Source organism: Callionymus lyra, chromosome 15 (assembly GCF_982586985.1).
Source record: "Callionymus lyra chromosome 15, fCalLyr1.hap1.1, whole genome shotgun sequence".
NCBI lineage: Eukaryota > Metazoa > Chordata > Actinopteri > Syngnathiformes > Callionymidae > Callionymus > Callionymus lyra.
The window spans coordinates 25,332,104-25,352,983 of record NC_141832.1 but is presented as its reverse complement, the minus strand read 5'-3'; the positions used below and the strand labels follow the sequence as shown (position 1 = coordinate 25,352,983).

Below are 20,880 nucleotides of genomic sequence, written 5' to 3'. Positions count from 1 at the left end.
TCCAAGTCAGGAGTTTTGCCAATAAATATCTTAAATTTCCAGTTGTGCAATCCAAAAACACATGCAATGAGATTCTTTCCTTAAATCCCTACATAAAAGGTAATATCTCCAAAATATATAGGATAATGCAAAATGTCAAACCTCTGTCATGGGATAAAACTAAGCTAGCCTGGGAACAAGATATAAACATTAAATTATCTGCAAGTTTCTGGCAGCGTAGCTTAGAGTGTATCCATTCGTCATCTTACTGCATAAAGCAACGTCTCATACAATTTAAAGTGTTACATCGTTTGCACTATTCAAATGAGAGACTTGCTAAAATCTACCCGGACGTCAGTCCACATTGTTTAAGTAGCTCTCACAGCCCTGCTACTTAGGGTCATATGTTCTGGCATTGTCCATCACTTGAAAGTTTCTGGCGTAGAATATTTGAATGTATCTCTTACATGTGTAAAAAAGTAAAAAGGCCTTCTCCACACATCTGTATACTTGGAGTACCTCCACCTGACCTCTCTGTATCAACGGCACATGCAAACGCAATTGCCATTTCCTCACTGATGGCACGCAGACTTGTTCTTCTCCAGTGGAAGTCAGAAAAGCCACCATCATTTAAGAGTTGGGTTCAAGAACTTCTCTCTATGTTACAGTTGGAGAAGTTGAGATACGGTCGGTCTGGTTGTTTGGATAAGTTTGATGAAACCTGGTCACCATTCATGCAACGTGTTAAAGAACTGAACCTTGCGTAGATTATTGGCAGTTTGGGTTCTGTTTTTGTTAGTTATTTCCGCTGTCATATGTATGAAGTATTGTTTTTTTTTTGTCCGTTTGTAAAAATGTATCAATGCATCATTGTACGTCTGTAGTCGATTGGTTATATGTATAGGAATGTTTTGTTTGTCTTTGTCAGGCTCTGGTTGTGAAGAGGTGGGTGGGGGTCTGGATTTGCGAGACTGAGGGAGGTTTTCTAAAGTGGGGGAGAGTGGGATCTCTCTTTGTTTTTGTGCTCTACCTTTTTTTTTCGTGCGAGTGTCAAGGTGTATGTCTTAATATCTGAAAATCAATAAAAAGATGTTTAAAAAAAAAAATCCTGCCCTTTGAACTGTACCACTATATTGTGGGATATCGTCATTGCCTTGAGGACTGCAATGAGGTAGGAGGATGAGATCGCTCTGTGAGCATTATTTTATAAAAACTATGTTAGTGTGTGAGCGATTCATCCTCAAACAGTATTTTCATTTACATGCAAAATCCTATAAAATAAGACATGTGATCCACCATGCGCAGCTTCATTGGTCGAATCAGAAGTGGGATGAGCCAAAGGTTACAATAGCACATTCTATGGTGGCACCTGACGTCAGTATATCAAAAACTGTTATTTGCTTCAACATGTTTACATTTTTTTATTAGGTGCTTATGCGGGAATTGCATCATGATGGAACCCAACACCCAGTATATCTGCTGCAGAGAAACAAGGCGAGTGACTATAGCCAAATGTAATAGAGAATTTTAGTTTGAACTCTTCCAAGTTGGGAGAATGCAGTATAGCAGCTGCCACTCAAATGCCTAATAATAAAATTATGAGAATACATTCGAAGTTAAAATACATGTATCTCAGTATAGTGTAGTCAAGTGAATTCAATGTCATTTATTAGGCAAGTTAATCCTACTATAAAAGTAAATCCTGAGATGGAACCATTAGGTAAAGTGTATCACAGAAGACCCGGGATTTGAACCAAACTGTCTGAATCCTTACACACTACGTAAAACATATTTAGGGCTGATTTTTACGTTACTTGTTACTTTGTGTGAAATGAAAACAGATGTTGGATGTGGTGTAATCATTTATTTTTCTCTTTTACCCGATTCTTCAACAGACATATGAAAAGTAACATCTTATTAGAATAAAAGTAGAGGCTGCATGTAGGACAGACAAGTTGACACAAAAGCACTTTATTCATTCTTTTGTCAAAGTACTTTTGGCATGCACCAATAGAACTGGTGTTACACCCTGATAACTAATATTTCTTTTACGTACATTCACTCCTAGCTGGGACAGAGATCTTCACTCACTTCCCAAAAAAGGAAATACCATCCTACCTCACTCTGTTGCAGATGAGGCTTTGCCAGTCACGGTCTACAAAACTGTGAGAGAGAACCAGCAGTCAAATTGCACTACAAATCCAACGAGCAAAACACTGAAAGGATACTCCAGCTTCAACAGTCTTTGCTCCGTAACAGAAAAAACAGCTGATCCGATTTACGTAAACTGGCTCCGTGTCTAAAATACTAGGACAGAACTCGTACTGGACTCGCACTGAATGCCACCGTCAATGGCAGTGCAGGCTGGTGCCGACAACCCTATTCCAGCTGACACCAATGTAAAAATGGAGGGCAAGTCTTCGGCTGGTAAGCGGTGTTCGGCTGCGGCAGTGGAGGTCACAGCCTGAGCTTCCTCGAACAGGGACTCGGGGTCCTCTTTGATGGGGATGTTGTCCTCCTCCTCATACTCAGACCACCTTTTCCTTGCAGATGAACGTGTTGGTGAGGCCTCCATGGTGTTAGCCACCATGGTGGAGCTAGCTGCCATAGCAATAGCCGCTACCAGGGCAAAACCTCCCCACCGCAGGCGCTCTTCTTCGGGAGGCAAGCAGGCAGGTGTAGACGAGGGAAGAAATATCTGAATCAGAAAATTATAGGAACAAAAAGTATCATTTTTTGTCAATGAGCTGGGATTTTCATCACATTCAGATATACATGGGTCCCGTTTACATATATTTTTGGTTGAAAACGAATGCACTGAAAACACTCAATATTTACCCACAGAAAGCCTGTCGTCTGTAGTACGTTTGCCTATAAAATTTACATTTTGTCTATAAAAAGGAAAGGGATTACTTTGAAAATAATCCCAACCCTGAGTTGACGCAGGTGAGTAGAAAATGGGTGAAATTTGACTGAATAACCCTTAAATACCGCCAGGTGACTTACTTACCCAATTTTGGGACTGCAGTGTTTGAAGAACTGGAGGAATTTTGGGATCATGAAATTAAGCGGTCTGTTCAACGCATCACTGTCCAGCAGCTCTGAAGAATCCTCACAGATCTTCTGCAGTGCTCCAAACGAGCCCTGAGACACGGACATGCATAGAAAGGCTGTCAAATCAAACGCAAACATACAAAGGACAAAAAAAGAGAACAAAACTACATGAGAACATTACATTTTAAAAGTTTATTGCAAACTATCAAGATGCCACAGAATGAGGGTTCTTAAAAACAGCTACATAAATCACAAAAACTAAATGTAAGGATTCAGCCTTGGATGTTTTACAGCTCTCATTTTGGAAGGCATGTAGACAAGGGCTAAAATATCTGAATCAGAAAATTATAGGAACAAAAAGTATCATTTTTTTGTCAATGAGCTGGGATTTTCATCACATTCAGATATACATGGGCCCCGTTTACATGCATTTTAGTTGAAAACAAATGCACTGAAAACACTCACAATATTTACCCACAGAAATTCCTGTCTGTGTAGTACGTTTGCCTATACAACTTACATTTTGTCTATAAAAAGAATATCAAGATGCCACATAACAATCTATAGACATGCAAATATTTGGCTGTCTGAAGACAAACTATCAGTCTTCGGATCATATAAGATGAATATAAAAAAAAAACCAAAATTCAGGTGGATGAAATGTATCCATCTTTCCATTTCATATTTAATGGTTAAACATGAACATGACTGCAAGAGTAAAATTACAAACCTCACACGTGTTGTAGTCCTCCGAGTTAAGCAGATTTGCAAAGCTGAGGCAACAGCTCTGGCCATGTCTGCAACTCTCCCTTGGAGGCAATTGTCGTTATCAGGATGCCTTCAAGTGGGATACAGGTAGACATGGTGAGCAAAACATTTAAATACATGCAGTTTACTGTTGATCAGGATTTTGGATCAGACAGTATGAATACAAACACCTTCACTGGCAGTCAGACGTAATTATGCATCATGTCCATGGATCAAAAACAGGACATTTTAGAACATAAAAACACACCAATTGTTGCTCGGATCAGTGGAGAGGGGTCACCGATGTTATTGAGACATTCCTGCTTTATGAAATCAGCAACTTGAGATGGGAAATTCTGGTAGTGGGCCTTTACATTATTCTTCAGTATCAGGCCACTCAGTGAGCGGGTTGGTTCATCTGTTGAAAGAAATTAAGTTTTTCAAACATCATTTCAAATTCAAACAGCACAGGTTAGACAAATTAAATACACAGGACTTCTACAACGGTCATTTAAAAATTAGGTTGCATACTTTAATGTGGCGACTAAAAGCCCAGTTTTTGCTGTCCAAAATGACGCCCATTAAACCTCTAAATACCATGTCACTAACCTGTAAAGTTCCCTTTGTCAAAGTTTCAAAGTCTGCATTTTAAGTTTGCAAGATTCTAGCGAATAGCTTGTTCTAAAACTTCATAGACCACTGTATATAATCTTGAGAAAACTAATTCAACTTAAATGTAAGGCTTAAATTGTACGCAGCAATTAGCGAAGGCGATAGACATCTGGTAAATATTGTCAAACTGGCAATAATTATTGCAAGCCAAGAACTCCCTGTATGACGATCTAACACTAGACAAAATCAAACCAAGCAAGAATGCGGTCCTTCTTGTCATGGCAAAAAAACACCTCATTTAGGAAGGCATGTAGACGAGGGAAGAAATATCTGAATCAGAAAATTATAGGAACAAAAAGTATCATTTTTTGTCAATGAGCTGGGATTTTCATCATGTTCAGATATACATGGGTCCCGTTTACATATATATTTGGTTGAAAACGAATGCACTGAAAACACTCAATATTTACCCACAGAAAGCCTGTCGTCTGTAGTACGTTTGCCTATAAAATTTACATTTTGTCTATAAAAAGGAAAGGGATTACTTTGAAAATAATCCCAACCCTGAGTTGACGCAGGTGAGTAGAAAATGAGTGAAATTTGACTGAATAACCCTTAAATACCACCAGATGACTTACTTACCTAATTTTGGGACTGCAGTGTTTGAAGAACTGGAGGAATTTTGGGATCATGAAATTAAGCGGTCTGTTCAACGCATCACTGTCCAGCAGCTCTGAAGAATCCTCACAGATCTTCTGCAGTGCTCCAAACAAGCCCTGAGACACGGACATGCATAGAAAGGCTGTCAAATCAAACGCAAACATACAAAGGACAAAAAAAGAGAACAAAACTACATGAGAACATTACATTTTAAAAGTTTATTGCAAACTATCAAGATGCCACAGAATCTCTAGACATGTTGAGGGTTCTTAAAAACAGCTCACTATACTCCATAAATCACAAAAACTAAATGTAAGGATTCAGCCTTGGATGTTTTACAGCTCTCATTTTGGAAGGCATGTAGACAAGGGCTAAAATATCTGAATCAGAAAATTATAGGAACAAAAAGTATCATTTTTTGTCAATGAGCTGGGATTTTCATCACATTCAGATATACATGGGCCCCGTTTACATGCATTTTGTTGAAAACAAATGCACTGAAAACACTCACTATTTACCCACAGAAATTCCTTTCTGTGTAGTACGTTTGCCTACATTTTGTCTATAAAAAGAATATCAAGATTCCACATAACAATCTATAGACATGTAAATATTTGGCTGTCTGAAGACAAACTATCAGTCTTCGGATCATATAAGATGAATATAAAAAAACCAAACTTCAGGTGGATGAAATGTATCCATCTTTCTACTTTATATTTAATGGTTAAACATGAACATGACTGCAAGAGTAAAATTACAAACCTCGCACGTGTTGTAGTCCTTCGAGTTAAGAAGATTGCAAAGCTGAGGCAACAGCTCTGGCCATGTCTGCAACTCTCCCTTGGAGGCAATTGTCGTTATCAGGATGCCTTCAAGTGGGATACAGGTAGACATGGTGAGCAAAACATTTAAATACATGCAGTTTACTGTTGATCAGGATTTTGGATCAGACAGTATGAATAACATCACATCATACTCGAATAGTGCTGTGCATGTGAGGGATGAGTGCTTTTAAAAACAGCTCCATAAATCACAAAAACTAAATGTAAGGATTCAGCCTCAGATATGTTTTACAGCTCTCATTTTGGAAGGCATGTAGACAAGGGCTAAAATATCTGAATCAGAAAATTATAGGAACAAAAAGTATCATTTTTTGTCAATGAGCTGGGATTTTCATCACATTCAGATATACATGGGCCCCGTTTACATGCATTTTGTTGAAAACAAATGCACTGAAAACACTCACTATTTACCCACAGAAATTCCTTTCTGTGTAGTACGTTTGCCTACATTTTGTCTATAAAAAGAATATCAAGATTCCACATAACAATCTATAGACATGTAAATATTTGGCTGTCTGAAGACAAACTATCAGTCTTCGGATCATATAAGATGAATATAAAAAAACCCAAAATTCAGGTGGATGAAATGTATCCATCTTTCCATTTCATATTTAATGGTTAAACATGAACATGACTGCAAGAGTAAAATTACAAACCTTGCACGTATTGTAGTCCTCCGAGTTAAGAAGATTGCAAAGCTGAGGCAACAGCTCTGGCCATGTCTGCAACTCTCCCTTGGAGGCAATTGTCGTTATCAGGATGCCTTCAAGTGGGATACAGGTAGACATGGTGAGCAAAACATTTAAATAAATGCAGTTTACTGTTGATCAGGATTTTGGATCAGACAGTATGAATAACATCACATCATACTCGAATAGTGCTGTGCATGTGAGGGATGAGTGCTTTTAAAAACAGCTCCATAAATCACAAAAACTAAATGTAAGGATTCAGCCTCAGATATGTTTTACAGCTCTCATTTTGGAAGGCATGTAGACAAGGGCTAAAATATCTGAATCAGAAAATTATAGGAACAAAAAGTATCATTTTTTGTCAATGAGCTGGGATTTTCATCACATTCAGATATACATGGTCCCAGTTTACATGCATTTTGTTGAAAACAAATGCACTGAAAACACTCAATAGAATTCCTGTCTGTAGTACGTTTGCCTATAAAATTTACATTTTGTCTATAAAAAGAAAAGTGATTACTTCTAAAATAATCCCAACCCTGAGTTGACACAGGTGAGAGTAGAAAATGAGTGAAATTTGACTGAATAACCCTTAAATACCACCAGTGGCCAAAACTTTGTGTCAAGCCATATGACTTACCTAATTCTGGGACTGCAGTGTTTGGAGAACTGGAGGAATTTTGGGATCATGAAATTAAGCGGTCTGTTCAACGCATCACTGTCCAGCAGCTCCTTCTGCAGTGCTCCAAACAAGCCCTGAGACACGGACATGCATAGAAAGGCTGTCAAATCAAACGCAAACATACAAAGGACAAAAAAAGAGAACAAAACTACATGAGAACATTACATTTTAAAAGTTTACTGCAAACTATCAAGATGCCACAGAATCTCTAGACATGTTGAGGGTTCTTAAAAACAGCTCACTATACTCCATAAATCACAAAAACTAAATGTAAGGATTCAGCCTTGGATGTTTTACAGCTCTCATTTTGGAAGGCATGTAGACAAGGGCTAAAATATCTGAATCAGAAAATTATAGGAACAAAAAGTATCATTTTTTGTCAATGAGCTGGGATTTTCATCACATTCAGATATACATGGGCCCCGTTTACATGCATTTTGTTGAAAACAAATGCACTGAAAACACTCGCTATTTACCCACAGAAATTCCTTTCTGTGTAGTACGTTTGCCTACATTTTGTCTATAAAAATAATATCAAGATTCCACATAACAATCTATAGACATGTAAATATTTGGCTGTCTGAAGACAAACTATCAGTCTTCGGATCATATAAGATGAATATAAAAACCCACAAAGTTCAGGTGGATGAAATGAATCCATCTTTCTACTTTATATTTAATGGTTAAACATGGACATGACTGCAAGAGTAAAATTACAAACCTCGCACGTGTTGTAGTCCTTCGAGTTAAGAAGATTGCAAAGCTGAGGCAACAGCTCTGGCCATGTCTGCAACTCTCCCTTGGAGGCAATTGTCGTTATCAGGATGCCTTCAAGTGGGATACAGGTAGACATGGTGAGCAAAACATTTAAATACATGCAGTTTACTGTTGATCAGGATTTTGGATCAGACAGTATGAATAACATCACATCATACTCGAATAGTGCTGTGCATGTGAGGGATGAGTGCTTTTAAAAACAGCTCCATAAATCACAAAAACTAAATGTAAGGATTCAGCCTCAGATATGTTTTACAGCTCTCATTTTGGAAGGCATGTAGACAAGGGCTAAAATATCTGAATCAGAAAATTATAGGAACAAAAAGTATCATTTTTTGTCAATGAGCTGGGATTTTCATCACATTCAGATATACATGGTCCCAGTTTACATGCATTTTGTTGAAAACAAATGCACTGAAAACACTCAATAGAATTCCTGTCTGTAGTACGTTTGCCTATAAAATTTACATTTTGTCTATAAAAAGAAAAGTGATTACTTCTAAAATAATCCCAACCCTGAGTTGACACAGGTGAGAGTAGAAAATGAGTGAAATTTGACTGAATAACCCTTAAATACCACCAGTGGCCAAAACTTTGTGTCAAGCCATATGACTTACCTAATTCTGGGACTGCAGTGTTTGGAGAACTGGAGGAATTTTGGGATCATGAAATTAAGCGGTCTGTTCAACGCATCACTGTCCAGCAGCTCCTTCTGCAGTGCTCCAAACAAGCCCTGAGACACGGACATGCATAGAAAGGCTGTCAAATCAAACGCAAACATACAAAGGACAAAAAAAGAGAACAAAACTACATGAGAACATTACATTTTAAAAGTTTACTGCAAACTATCAAGATGCCACAGAATCTCTAGACATGTTGAGGGTTCTTAAAAACAGCTCACTATACTCCATAAATCACAAAAACTAAATGTAAGGATTCAGCCTTGGATGTTTTACAGCTCTCATTTTGGAAGGCATGTAGACAAGGGCTAAAATATCTGAATCAGAAAATTATAGGAACAAAAAGTATCATTTTTTGTCAATGAGCTGGGATTTTCATCACATTCAGATATACATGGGCCCCGTTTACATGCATTTTGTTGAAAACAAATGCACTGAAAACACTCGCTATTTACCCACAGAAATTCCTTTCTGTGTAGTACGTTTGCCTACATTTTGTCTATAAAAATAATATCAAGATTCCACATAACAATCTATAGACATGTAAATATTTGGCTGTCTGAAGACAAACTATCAGTCTTCGGATCATATAAGATGAATATAAAAACCCACAAAGTTCAGGTGGATGAAATGAATCCATCTTTCTACTTTATATTTAATGGTTAAACATGGACATGACTGCAAGAGTAAAATTACAAACCTCGCACGTGTTGTAGTCCTTCGAGTTAAGAAGATTGCAAAGCTGAGGCAACAGCTCTGGCCATGTCTGCAACTCTCCCTTGGAGGCAATTGTCGTTATCAGGATGCCTTCAAGTGGGATACAGGTAGACATGGTGAGCAAAACATTTAAATACATGCAGTTTACTGTTGATCAGGATTTTGGATCAGACAGTATGAATAACATCACATCATACTCGAATAGTGCTGTGCATGTGAGGGATGAGTGCTTTTAAAAACAGCTCCATAAATCACAAAAACTAAATGTAAGGATTCAGCCTCAGATATGTTTTACAGCTCTCATTTTGGAAGGCATGTAGACAAGGGCTAAAATATCTGAATCAGAAAATTATAGGAACAAAAAGTATCATTTTTTGTCAATGAGCTGGGATTTTCATCACATTCAGATATACATGGTCCCAGTTTACATGCATTTTGTTGAAAACAAATGCACTGAAAACACTCAATAGAATTCCTGTCTGTAGTACGTTTGCCTATAAAATTTACATTTTGTCTATAAAAAGAAAAGTGATTACTTCTAAAATAATCCCAACCCTGAGTTGACACAGGTGAGAGTAGAAAATGAGTGAAATTTGACTGAATAACCCTTAAATACCACCAGTGGCCAAAACTTTGTGTCAAGCCATATGACTTACCTAATTCTGGGACTGCAGTGTTTGGAGAACTGGAGGAATTTTGGGATCATGAAATTAAGCGGTCTGTTCAACGCATCACTGTCCAGCAGCTCCTTCTGCAGTGCTCCAAACAAGCCCTGAGACACGGACATGCATAGAAAGGCTGTCAAATCAAACGCAAACATACAAAGGACAAAAAAAGAGAACAAAACTACATGAGAACATTACATTTTAAAAGTTTACTGCAAACTATCAAGATGCCACAGAATCTCTAGACATGTTGAGGGTTCTTAAAAACAGCTCACTATACTCCATAAATCACAAAAACTAAATGTAAGGATTCAGCCTTGGATGTTTTACAGCTCTCATTTTGGAAGGCATGTAGACAAGGGCTAAAATATCTGAATCAGAAAATTATAGGAACAAAAAGTATCATTTTTTGTCAATGAGCTGGGATTTTCATCACATTCAGATATACATGGGCCCCGTTTACATGCATTTTGTTGAAAACAAATGCACTGAAAACACTCGCTATTTACCCACAGAAATTCCTTTCTGTGTAGTACGTTTGCCTACATTTTGTCTATAAAAATAATATCAAGATTCCACATAACAATCTATAGACATGTAAATATTTGGCTGTCTGAAGACAAACTATCAGTCTTCGGATCATATAAGATGAATATAAAAACCCACAAAGTTCAGGTGGATGAAATGAATCCATCTTTCTACTTTATATTTAATGGTTAAACATGGACATGACTGCAAGAGTAAAATTACAAACCTCGCACGTGTTGTAGTCCTTCGAGTTAAGAAGATTGCAAAGCTGAGGCAACAGCTCTGGCCATGTCTGCAACTCTCCCTTGGAGGCAATTGTCGTTATCAGGATGCCTTCAAGTGGGATACAGGTAGACATGGTGAGCAAAACATTTAAATACATGCAGTTTACTGTTGATCAGGATTTTGGATCAGACAGTATGAATACAAACACCTTCACTGGCAGTCAGACGTAATTATGCATCATCTCCATGGATCAAAGACATTTTAGAACATAAAAACAAACCAATTGTTGCTCGGATCAGTGGAGAGGGGTCACCGATGTTATTGAGAGATTCCCGCTTTATGAAATCAGCAACTTGAGATGGGAAACTCTGGTAGTGGGCCTTTGCATTATTCTTCAGTATCAGGCCACTCAGTGAGCGGGTTGGTTCATCTGTTGAGAGAAATAAAGTTTTTCAAACATTTCAAATTCAAACAGCACAGGTTAGACAAATTAAATACACAGCACTTCTACAACGGTCATTTAAAAATTAGGTTGCATACTTTAAGTTAGCGACTAAAAGCCCAGTTTTTGCTGTCCAAAATGACCCCCCTAAAACCTCTAAATACCATGTCACTCGCCTGTAAAGTTCTCTGTCAAAGTTTCAAAGTCTGCATTTTAAGCTCGCCAAATTCTTCGAATAGCTTGTTCTAAACTTCATAGACTACTGTATATAATCTTGAGAAAACAAATTCAACTTAAATGTAAGGGTTAAATTGTATTAGCAAAGTCGATAAGACATCTGGTAAAAATTATGTCAAACTGGCAAACCGGTCCTTCTTGTAATGGCAAAAAAACACCTAATTTAGGAAGGCATGTAGACGAGGGAAGAAATATCTGAATCTGAAAATTATAGGAACAAAAAGTATCATTTTTTGTCAATGAGCTGGGATTTTCATCATGTTCAGATACTCAGGGGAACAAAACCTTTGGAATCACGGATATTTACCCAGAAAAGTCCACGTCTGTGTAGGATGTTGGCTTTTGCTACATATGAGGTTAAAAAAATTGACTTGTTCACATTTTTCCGAACAATTAATCTAGTGAAGGCATCAATACAGACGAGCACCAGAGGTATTTGGATGTTTTACTCAAGTGATTTAAGATGAAGACGAATACAACTGATAATCAGTCGCTACCTTAAATTGTCTTACATCTGGACTACAACTCTGAAATTATCCCAACTTTTCATTGACAAGAGGTTGAGAAGAAAGGTTAAAAGTTACATACCTTCCGATTTTAGCCTTGTGAGAACAAAGATCAAAAAGTTGTTGAAGTCCGGAAACTGGTTAAGTTGTTCAAGTTTCTAGGACAGATGTTAAGGACAATTTCCACACTTGGACTCTACACATATTACACATTTAAAGTGCCTGCTTTGCAGAGTTTATTGCACCAGGTTCCCCTTCTTTAACTTGGTATTAATCATCTTCAGTAATATACAAATACAAGCAACAACATAAGAACAACAGGATACTTGTTGGACAGCTCTCTGAGTGACAGTGTTGGGTGACTGTGAGTCTTTGAGCAGTTCAAGGACCTGCTGCAGTCCCTGCTCATCTGGCTGCCACTCCATCCTGTAAAGAACACATAATTTTGAAGCAATTTAGAGACGGTTAGAATGCCTGTCTCCTCCTAGAGGGACCAAACAGGTAGACTTGGACACTTATATTTGGGTACACGGATGGTGTTGTGGTGACACGTATAATCAGATACATTGCAATAAGCAAGATACTTGTAATTTGTATGAAAACATTTTTTTCAGATATATTTCACATGGTAATAATTAATTTGCATGTTCCAATTATCTGCATAAGCATGTAGAGTTCCATCTATCCATCTATAGTTGGGGTGTAACAGTTAATAATTGTGTTTAGTTTAACAAGAAATTGTAATGCCTTGGATCACCAACTTTAACAGTAGTACACTAGTTTTAGTTAGTCACTAATTGTTTTAAAAATATAGCGTATTCAGTTTTATTGTATTTATACTATTTTTATTCCGAGTAATAAAGCCCCTAAAATAGATTTGGTTACGTTCGCTAGATGGAGCACGAGGATTGTTCTAGCCATACACGTGGGTGTCGCGATAAGAAGGGGTCCTCTGACCTAGCAAGTGGTAACATGACACCACCTGCGGCTGTCCTCGGCGCTGCCAGTCAGAAAAAAAAAAAGTTCAAGCCCGTTTCAAAACGCGACATTTCAGGGCTAAAATCTCAGTCGCAGGCGTAAACGTAACTAAACGCATTATTTCACCGAACCATCCGCAAGAAAGCTACACTAGAAACCAGCCAGTAGTTCGCGAAATCACTGGGAGATGAACACGTTTTGTAAGTTAGCCTTAGCCGCCTAACTGTCTGCTAAAGCTACACATCGGACACAACTGTGGAGAATACCTCACCCAGGCGAGCAGCCACGTTAGTAAAACACGAGCAAGTGTGATTTTAAAACGAAGAAATATATAAACAACGTACAATCGTATCGTAAAAGTTGTATAAGGCGAACAGGGCCGCTCTTTACCTCGCCTCGCAGTAGTCCTTCTTGTTCAAATGAGCACGCCGACTGAAATTGACCAGTGGAAACTTCCGTCTGAACAAGAAACGCGAGAGTTGGGACGAAGTGACGCAGTTAGAACTCCTCCTCCGCGATCATTCGTCATTAAATCAAACTTCAAATATGCTTCAAAACGAGAGACGTTACGAGAGAGAGAATACAAATCTTTAAGTTGACAAATCATTGATAGTATAATATTGCTGTATTTTCATTCAAAATCCTCTTCTATTCAATTACCTTATATAAAATATTGTAACACAATGCTAATTGTTTATATCGTCCTCTAAAGTTATAATTATAGTATATGATAAATAGTATGTATAATTAGTTCTAAAGAATTGTTTATATCATACCCTTTAAAAACTAAATTGAATATATACCCATTAGGTCCTCAGTTAAAGGACACCTAATGTGTTGATTTGAGTGTCTCCTTAATTGATCTTGGACCTCTATTGTTATCATCAGTATGTGTCTTTTTGCACAAAACTCTCTTTTAATAAAGATATTTACATTACAAAATGCGCTTAAGCTCCGCCCAAACAAAACAGTCTGTTTTGGCTGAACCTAAGTCTCGCGCTAGCTCTGCTGTGATTGGTCAGGGGTCAAAGGTAGTTTGTGACCAGACAACACATCTGCCGACTGCTGCCTTCACAGACCGAAACAAAGTAGATCGAACATAGCACATTCTATGGTGGCACCTGACGTCAGTATATCAAATACTGAGATTTGCGTCAACATATTTATAATTTTTCATGAGGTGCTTATGCGGGAATTGCATCATGATGGCAACCAACACCCAGTATATCTGCTCCAGAGAAACAAGGCGAGTGACTATAGCCAAATGTAATAGAGAATTTTAGTTTGAACTCTTCCAAGTTGGGAGAATGCAGTGTAGCAGCTGCCACTCAAATGCCTAACTGTAAAATTATGAGAATACATATTAAGTTAAAATACATGTATCTCAGTATAGTGTAGTCAAGTGAATTCAATGTCATTTATTAGGCAAGTTAATCCTGCTATTAAAGTAAATCCTGAGATGGAATCATCAGGTAAAGTGTATCACAGAAGACCCAGGATTTGAACCAAACTGTCTGAATCCTTACACACTACACAATATGTAAAACATATTTAGACATATGAAAAGTAACATCTTATTAGAATAAAAGTAGAGGCTGCATGTAGGACAGACAAGTTGACACAAAAAACTTTATTCATTCTTTTGTTAAATATAGGAATTCTAGAGAAAGTCATTTGTTGGAGACTCACACATTTAACACTCCCAACAGTTGGATTAGTCTTTTGAGTTACTTCTGCCCTTCCTCCAAACCGGGACTTGTCTGGCAACAAGCTCCTTACCCAGCTCCTACGAATGTTTGCACCTGAACTTCTCCAAACAAAGGTCTTATCAGCTTATCAGTATTAGGAATTATACAAAACAACAACAAACAATCGTTTTGATTCAGTTCCAAAAACTTTTTTTTTTTTGTTAGTTTCAACTTGTTGTTTTATTCAATGAGGTTACCTAAAGTTGGTGATTTCCTCACGATGTAAGTACCATTTCGGTAGCCATGTCATTTCGGTACGGGAGAAAATTCCTGACATAAACTTGGAAACTTTTTACTACGAGTAAGTAATTACTGTTCAGTGGAAATTAGAAATGTACAACTTCTTATTTCATAGGCAGACTAGACGTGCTTAGTTTGTGAAAAATACTTTTAGGACATGCTCTAAAAAGTAATTACTGTTCAGTGGAAATTAGAAATGTACATCTTCTTATTTCATACAGGCAAACTAGACGTGCTTAGTTTGTGATTGAATGTGTAATGTGAATGTGTGCAAAATAATTATTGAAAAGAAAACATTGTGAACTGTATTTAACAAAGAGAATATGGTCAAATAAATCATCATGTCTGGATCAAAACCTACCCAGAAAGTAGGTAAAACTGTCGTAGAATTCCGCAGTAGAATGTACAAAGTCTTTAAAGACAACAGTGCAATCCCAGAAAGTAATGATGTAAATGTTGCCTTCAACCAACAGTTAAAAACAGCCATTTTAATCTTGGTGGCTAGATTTGCAAGGAGTAAATGCAGCAGTACAGCAGAGGGCGCCAAATGTATCAAATCACATACGTTGTTCAACTTGATAAAATCCAAAAAAGGACAGTATTTTACTGTCATCGATTTAAGCAATGCTTTTTGGTCCATTCCTTTAGAAAAAGTAAGTCAAGCATGGTTTGCCTTTACTTACAAAGGAGAAAAACTTACTTACCACAAGAGTACACTGCAAGTCCAAACAATTTTCGGTCAAAACATTCAGGCGTGTCTCAGTAACTTTACTCCAAAGGAAAGGAGCTCAAATTTTGGTTTATGTAGATGACATCTTATTGGTAAACGAAAATCAAGACAAATGCAAAAAAGACACTCTCCAACTCCTTGAGTATTTGCATAAAACAGGTAACAAAGTAAGTGAAAACAAGTTACAACTTTGGAAAAAAAAAGTCAGATATTTGGGACATACCTTAACCAAACAAGATAGAACAGTGAAAGGAAGGAAGAAAGGAGCCAAACTTGTAAGTTATACATAGGCCCCGAAGAAAAAACGTGGTTACCAAAATGATTGTTTAAATGACCTGCAGTATTGAGTCATGGGTTGCCCCCTGTCTCAACAGGAGGAATGGTAGACCAGATAATTGGGATTAATAACACGCACAGGTTTAATTCCTTCTTGAAGAGTTTTTGTAAGCAGTGTTTAATCTTCATCAGAAATAACTCCAAAGGTCAATTGACACCAAAATGTGGCTCATTCCCCGATCCAATTTATCAATTTCAGACCATTCACCTAGATTTTATTCTGTTATCTAAACAGAAAGGTGTTGAATATTGTCAAGTACTTATAGACGCCTTCTCTAAGTGGGTTAAGATCTTCCCTGGCTAAACCAGATGCACTCACAGTAGCCAAAGCATTATGTAAACACAGTTTGGAATTCCGGAGATCATCAGAAGTGACAACGGATCACATTTTGTCAATGATAATAAAGGCGTGGAACAGTGATCATTGAGAAGGACCGTTCCAGGTTCTCCTCACCACCCCTACGACTGTAAAGGTGGAAGGAAAAATCCCCTGGACTACTGAGCTGAGACAAAAACAGTGTTCTGACAGGGTTTTTATGGTGCTAGTAACCTCTGACTACCCTGGGCACTGCAACAATGATTTTTCCCCCTTTTCTACGCCCCATACTCACACCCTGTTCCTAACAACTTTCGTCATCTGAGCACCATGGGCATGGTGAGAAACACAGGCCACAAGGGACATCATGGACGGTAAAAGGGACGGTATAGAAAGAACATACCAAGCCCACGTGACCTACAAGAACGACCAAGCAAGAGAAAATGTCAGGGCATTGATCCTTAGGTAAATCAAATGCTCTATCACAAATGTCAAGAAGTAATCCTCTCTGAACATCCAAGTCTGATTATAAAATGTACAGAAAGCTTTGGTACTTCTTACAAAGGAAATGGTGATATGATATGTTCCAAAAAGGTATAGAATTATTAAGGCGACTCTATACTCCAAATCCTTCTGGACTAAACTATTAGGTGTGACACGTAGAACTCGAGCTGAAAGGTCAGTCGCTACGAAATTAATCAGAACAAGATCTCAGAAACCAAGTGTAAGGAAATGACAACTTTACTGTAATCAATCATCTAGATTTAACACACATTTCAAATAGTCACTTGATTAACTGATAATCTTACATATTTAATTCATATTAAATAATCCTTTTCTTGCATTGCATTCACTGACTGCAACAACTCACAGGCCCAAAGCTTTCACACACTTAGAAATATTAAACAATCCCAGACTCCCAGCAAGTCTGTGGGAACCTGTTTGAGAACTCACACAGAAAGACACAACAGGCCAGCAAGTCGCTGGGAATAGATTCTCTCTAGAAGACAACAACCTTTGGTGAATTTCCACGACGACCACGTGCGGCGGCCATCTTAGAATCAAGTGTTTACAGTTACTGACCAATCCTACATGTACAATTGACTAGAGGCGTTAACCTGAATATTCATAGTATAAAAGATCCACCATTTTGTGATATCTTTTCGTTCTGGGGTCTGCCAGGCGTCTGTCATAGATCTCTCTGCTTGCTAGCGCCCGTGTTCATGTAAGTTTGTCTCTGACTTTTGCATAATTCAACGAGCATTTTTCTTAAACTCATCCATGTATATGTCCTTCATTTTCCACCACCACGTACGAGACTGGGGAGGGGTCGGTTCACCGGAACACAAAATCCCCATCCCACCATGTACATGGCCGTCTCAAGATGTGACTACTTTTTGTTTACCTATACATGAAGTCTTGATGAAAATAATTGGGTTAAGTGAGCTATGGAAACAGGCAAAATGATGAATCAATCATGCATTTTGTGTATGGGTCCTAGACCCCTGTTAAGAATTGTGCCGTTTAAACATGTTCCCCAGAACTGTATGACAGAACTAATGACTAAAGATAACACCAAGCCTGAATGTAAGAAATTAGAACCTTTCTTTCCAGTAAGTTGGTTTGAGCGAAAAAAACAGAACTGATAAAGATTTGGGTAAAATTAATGTGACTTGCACCACTACTATTGAAGTTAGTATGGGGTTACGACAGAACCTGCCCTCTCAGTGGAACGTACTGTATACGTTGGTTACACTGATCATGCCAGTCACTGCAGTTGCCGTCAGTCCAGAAACAGCACTCTCTTTGGATGACTCCACCTTGAGTAGGAATAGGAGCAAGCGAGCAGATGGTTGGATGGGCAAGGACTAGCCCACTTACATCGATGCCATTGGTGTCCCTAGGGGTCCGCCATCTTTCCCGTAACACCCAACAAAAACATAGACCATATTAATTACATCTATTTCAATGTCCAACGTCTTGGTAATTTCACAGAAGCTGGTTTCTCGGTTATTCACGAACAATTGCATGCCACTTCTCTTCAGTACAAACCAGGGTACCACAGATTCCAAATCCGACTATATTGTGGTGGAATGTTTGATTAGTAGACAAGTTATGATATGGGAAAAAAGCGGCAGCTGGGTGACGTGGTTAGAGGGTTTCGGGTTTCGCACCAATTCATAGAACCTGTAAGGCAAAGCCCGACGGGATCAATGTACCCTCAGCTGGACACCGCTCCTGACAGTAGTATCACTAGGATGACACCTTACGTCGAGCTTCCAGCAACTGTGTTGTCAGTCGGAGAATGGGCTGGATACACGTGTCTGGGAGGCATGCGAACCAACTGCTGAACCTCAGAAGTCAGAGTGCTCTTGCTGAGGTTCACCATGAACCAAGTGACAATGTGTCCTAACACCTTCTGTGTCTGAGCGTGACTCTCTGCTTCTAACCTGGCTAAGATCAACCAGTCGTCCAGATAGGTCAAGATACTCACCCCACTTGCTCTCATTGGCTCCAGTGCTGTCTCCAACTTTGTGGAGGCCTTGAGCACCAGGGGAGTAGCCTAACGGAAGTTGATTGTATTGAAACACTTGCTTCTCGCTCCAGGGTGAAACGCAGGTACTTCCCATGTACCCTGATTATGGATACGTGAAGTACGCATTGGTCAGGTCGATTGATTCAGTCTTCTGGATGTACACCTGCAATCGTTTGACCGCCAACATCCGAAACTATGAACTTGTTCCAATAAGAGCCTCCATCCTCTGGTCTTCTTCGACTCTAGAACCGAAGCTCTTATGAAGGTTGTCCCGAGGAAAAAGGGGCATCACACGGGCCGCGTCTCCATCTCTTGAGCCAACAGAGCATGTAACCGAGCTGATAATCCAGCTCTGTGGGAGAAACACGTGACCGCGTTTTGGAGAACCTCATACTCACTTACCTGCAGCTGTCAAACCCTATTGGACCAGCGCAAATGTCAACACCGAAGTGAAAGTAAACACAGATGATTAAGCCGGTCTTGTAGACCTCTGCTTATAACTGGAGAACTGGCTCGCGACCCTGTAGGATCCCAGGACAGCGTGAAACCCTGGTGCCTAACCGGGACGCGCCGTTCCATGGCACTCCGGCCCAGAAACACCGGGACACCAAACCTGGAACTGGCTGTTCTCGCTACTCTTGTCGTGTTTTGAGGAAAAACAGCATCCGGTCAACATCAGCATAATGAGTTTCCATATTCTTACCGTATCAGCTGATGAAACCTTCACGAAACCTTAACATGGAAGTGAAAGTAAAGACAGCTGATTGAGCCGGTCTCACGGACATCTGTATGTTAAAGGGCAATAAAAGACAGTGATCGGGGTCTGTCCCTCATCTGTGTGGACAGACCCAGCTTTGAAAGAACGTACTAAGGTTTTAGACAACACTTTAAGTTAAGTGGTGAAAGTGAAAAGCTTACCCGCTCTGAGTGGCGGAACATGATAGCTTAGCATTAGCAGCAAAGATTTCAAAACATGCTAGTAACTTACTGTCACAGGCTACGGTGACCGGTCCCCCGCTGAGAGCGTTTCTACCCAGTCTCCTGTTAATCTAATTATTCAAATGTTCTCTGGCGGAGGTCACATGTTGTGGGCGTTATTTTCCTGTTCTCTGCTTCCCCCCCCAGCGGGCTTCGTCTTTTGTATACAAATTAAGGTGTGATTGAAGGCAGACAACAATGTTTGATTCTACCGGTGTTTTGACCCTAATTCTGATTTGAGCCTGTCTCAAACCAGTAATCAGTATGCGAGTAATGTTGATTGTATGTCAGTGTATGTGGACAAAGGTTTCCCGCTCCTATATCAAACGAGTTACAAGTACGAGTGTACTTATATTAAATAATTTATTAATTAATTATATTTGATTATCTTTTATTTATCGCATACCTCGTGGCCGATTTTCATGCAGCCAGCGGTGTTGTTAAACACCTGTCGTCCTCCTCGTCGCGGTCTGTTCGCGAGACAACTCAGCTCAACTCATCAGGGCCCAACAACCTTCTTCTTCTCATCACTTCTTCTAGTATACTAAGAGTAGTATGTGATTTGAGACGGAGCATCGGTCAGGCAGGTAATTTTAATATTCTCGCTCCTGAGGTTTGCTTTTTTTTTTTCAGACCATGGTGGGCGCAGAATATTTGGTGTCCACTCTTCATCTGGCTCATGCAGCTGCATTAACATTTCTCAAAAAGTGGCAAGAGTAACGCATAGCGACAGCCTGTAGAGCACACATTCATAGAACCTCAGTTCTAACAGATAAAACTTTGGGTTTCTTGTCAGTATATATGAATGCTACACTAAACATTGCGCTTCACTTACTGTGTCTAATCTTTCCTCAGTGGTTCCATGTAGAGACTCAGAATAGACGTCGTTCCACATGCAGTCATTCGGTGAATTCAGCGTCGAACCGAGACTTGTTGTTAAAACAGTAGTCCTCAAAGTATCTTTTGAAAACAAAAA

At 38.9% G+C, this 20,880-nt stretch overlaps 1 protein-coding gene across 1 annotated transcript; it reads right to left on the bottom strand.

Annotated features, from left to right (window-relative positions):
* Window positions 1-1,828: 1,828 nt before the first annotated feature.
* Window positions 1,829-19,113, bottom strand: LOC148065574 (transportin-2-like). The gene is made up of 19 exons (XM_087808399.1): window positions 19,040-19,113; window positions 18,661-18,765; window positions 13,411-13,479; window positions 12,369-12,468; window positions 12,125-12,200; window positions 11,138-11,287; window positions 10,859-10,965; window positions 10,096-10,211; window positions 9,423-9,529; window positions 8,660-8,775; window positions 7,987-8,093; window positions 7,224-7,339; window positions 6,551-6,657; window positions 5,815-5,921; window positions 5,035-5,168; window positions 4,049-4,198; window positions 3,764-3,871; window positions 2,990-3,123; window positions 1,829-2,677 (listed from the first exon to the last, which is right to left on the bottom strand). Exons 1-9 carry the CDS (start codon window positions 19,111-19,113, stop codon window positions 9,448-9,450), a joined length of 879 nt encoding a protein of 292 aa, XP_087664525.1. The 3' UTR covers window positions 1,829-2,677; window positions 2,990-3,123; window positions 3,764-3,871; window positions 4,049-4,198; window positions 5,035-5,168; window positions 5,815-5,921; window positions 6,551-6,657; window positions 7,224-7,339; window positions 7,987-8,093; window positions 8,660-8,775; window positions 9,423-9,447.
* Window positions 19,114-20,880: the final 1,767 nt, after the last annotated feature.

What these genes read in the sequence shown, in the direction of transcription:
- LOC148065574 (XM_087808399.1), bottom strand. Translation starts at nt 19,113, where the DNA reads ATGTTGGCGGTCAAACGATTGCAGGTGTACATCCAGAAGACTGAATCA. An exon ending in CACAAGGCTAAAATCGGAAG is followed by an intron (nt 11,288 to 12,124) that starts GTATGTAACTTT and finishes TTCTCTCAACAG; the next exon opens with ATGAACCAACCCGCTCACTG. An exon ending in CACTGCAGTCCCAGAATTAG is followed by an intron (nt 9,530 to 10,095) that starts GTAAGTCATATG and finishes TCCCACTTGAAG; the next exon opens with GCATCCTGATAACGACAATT.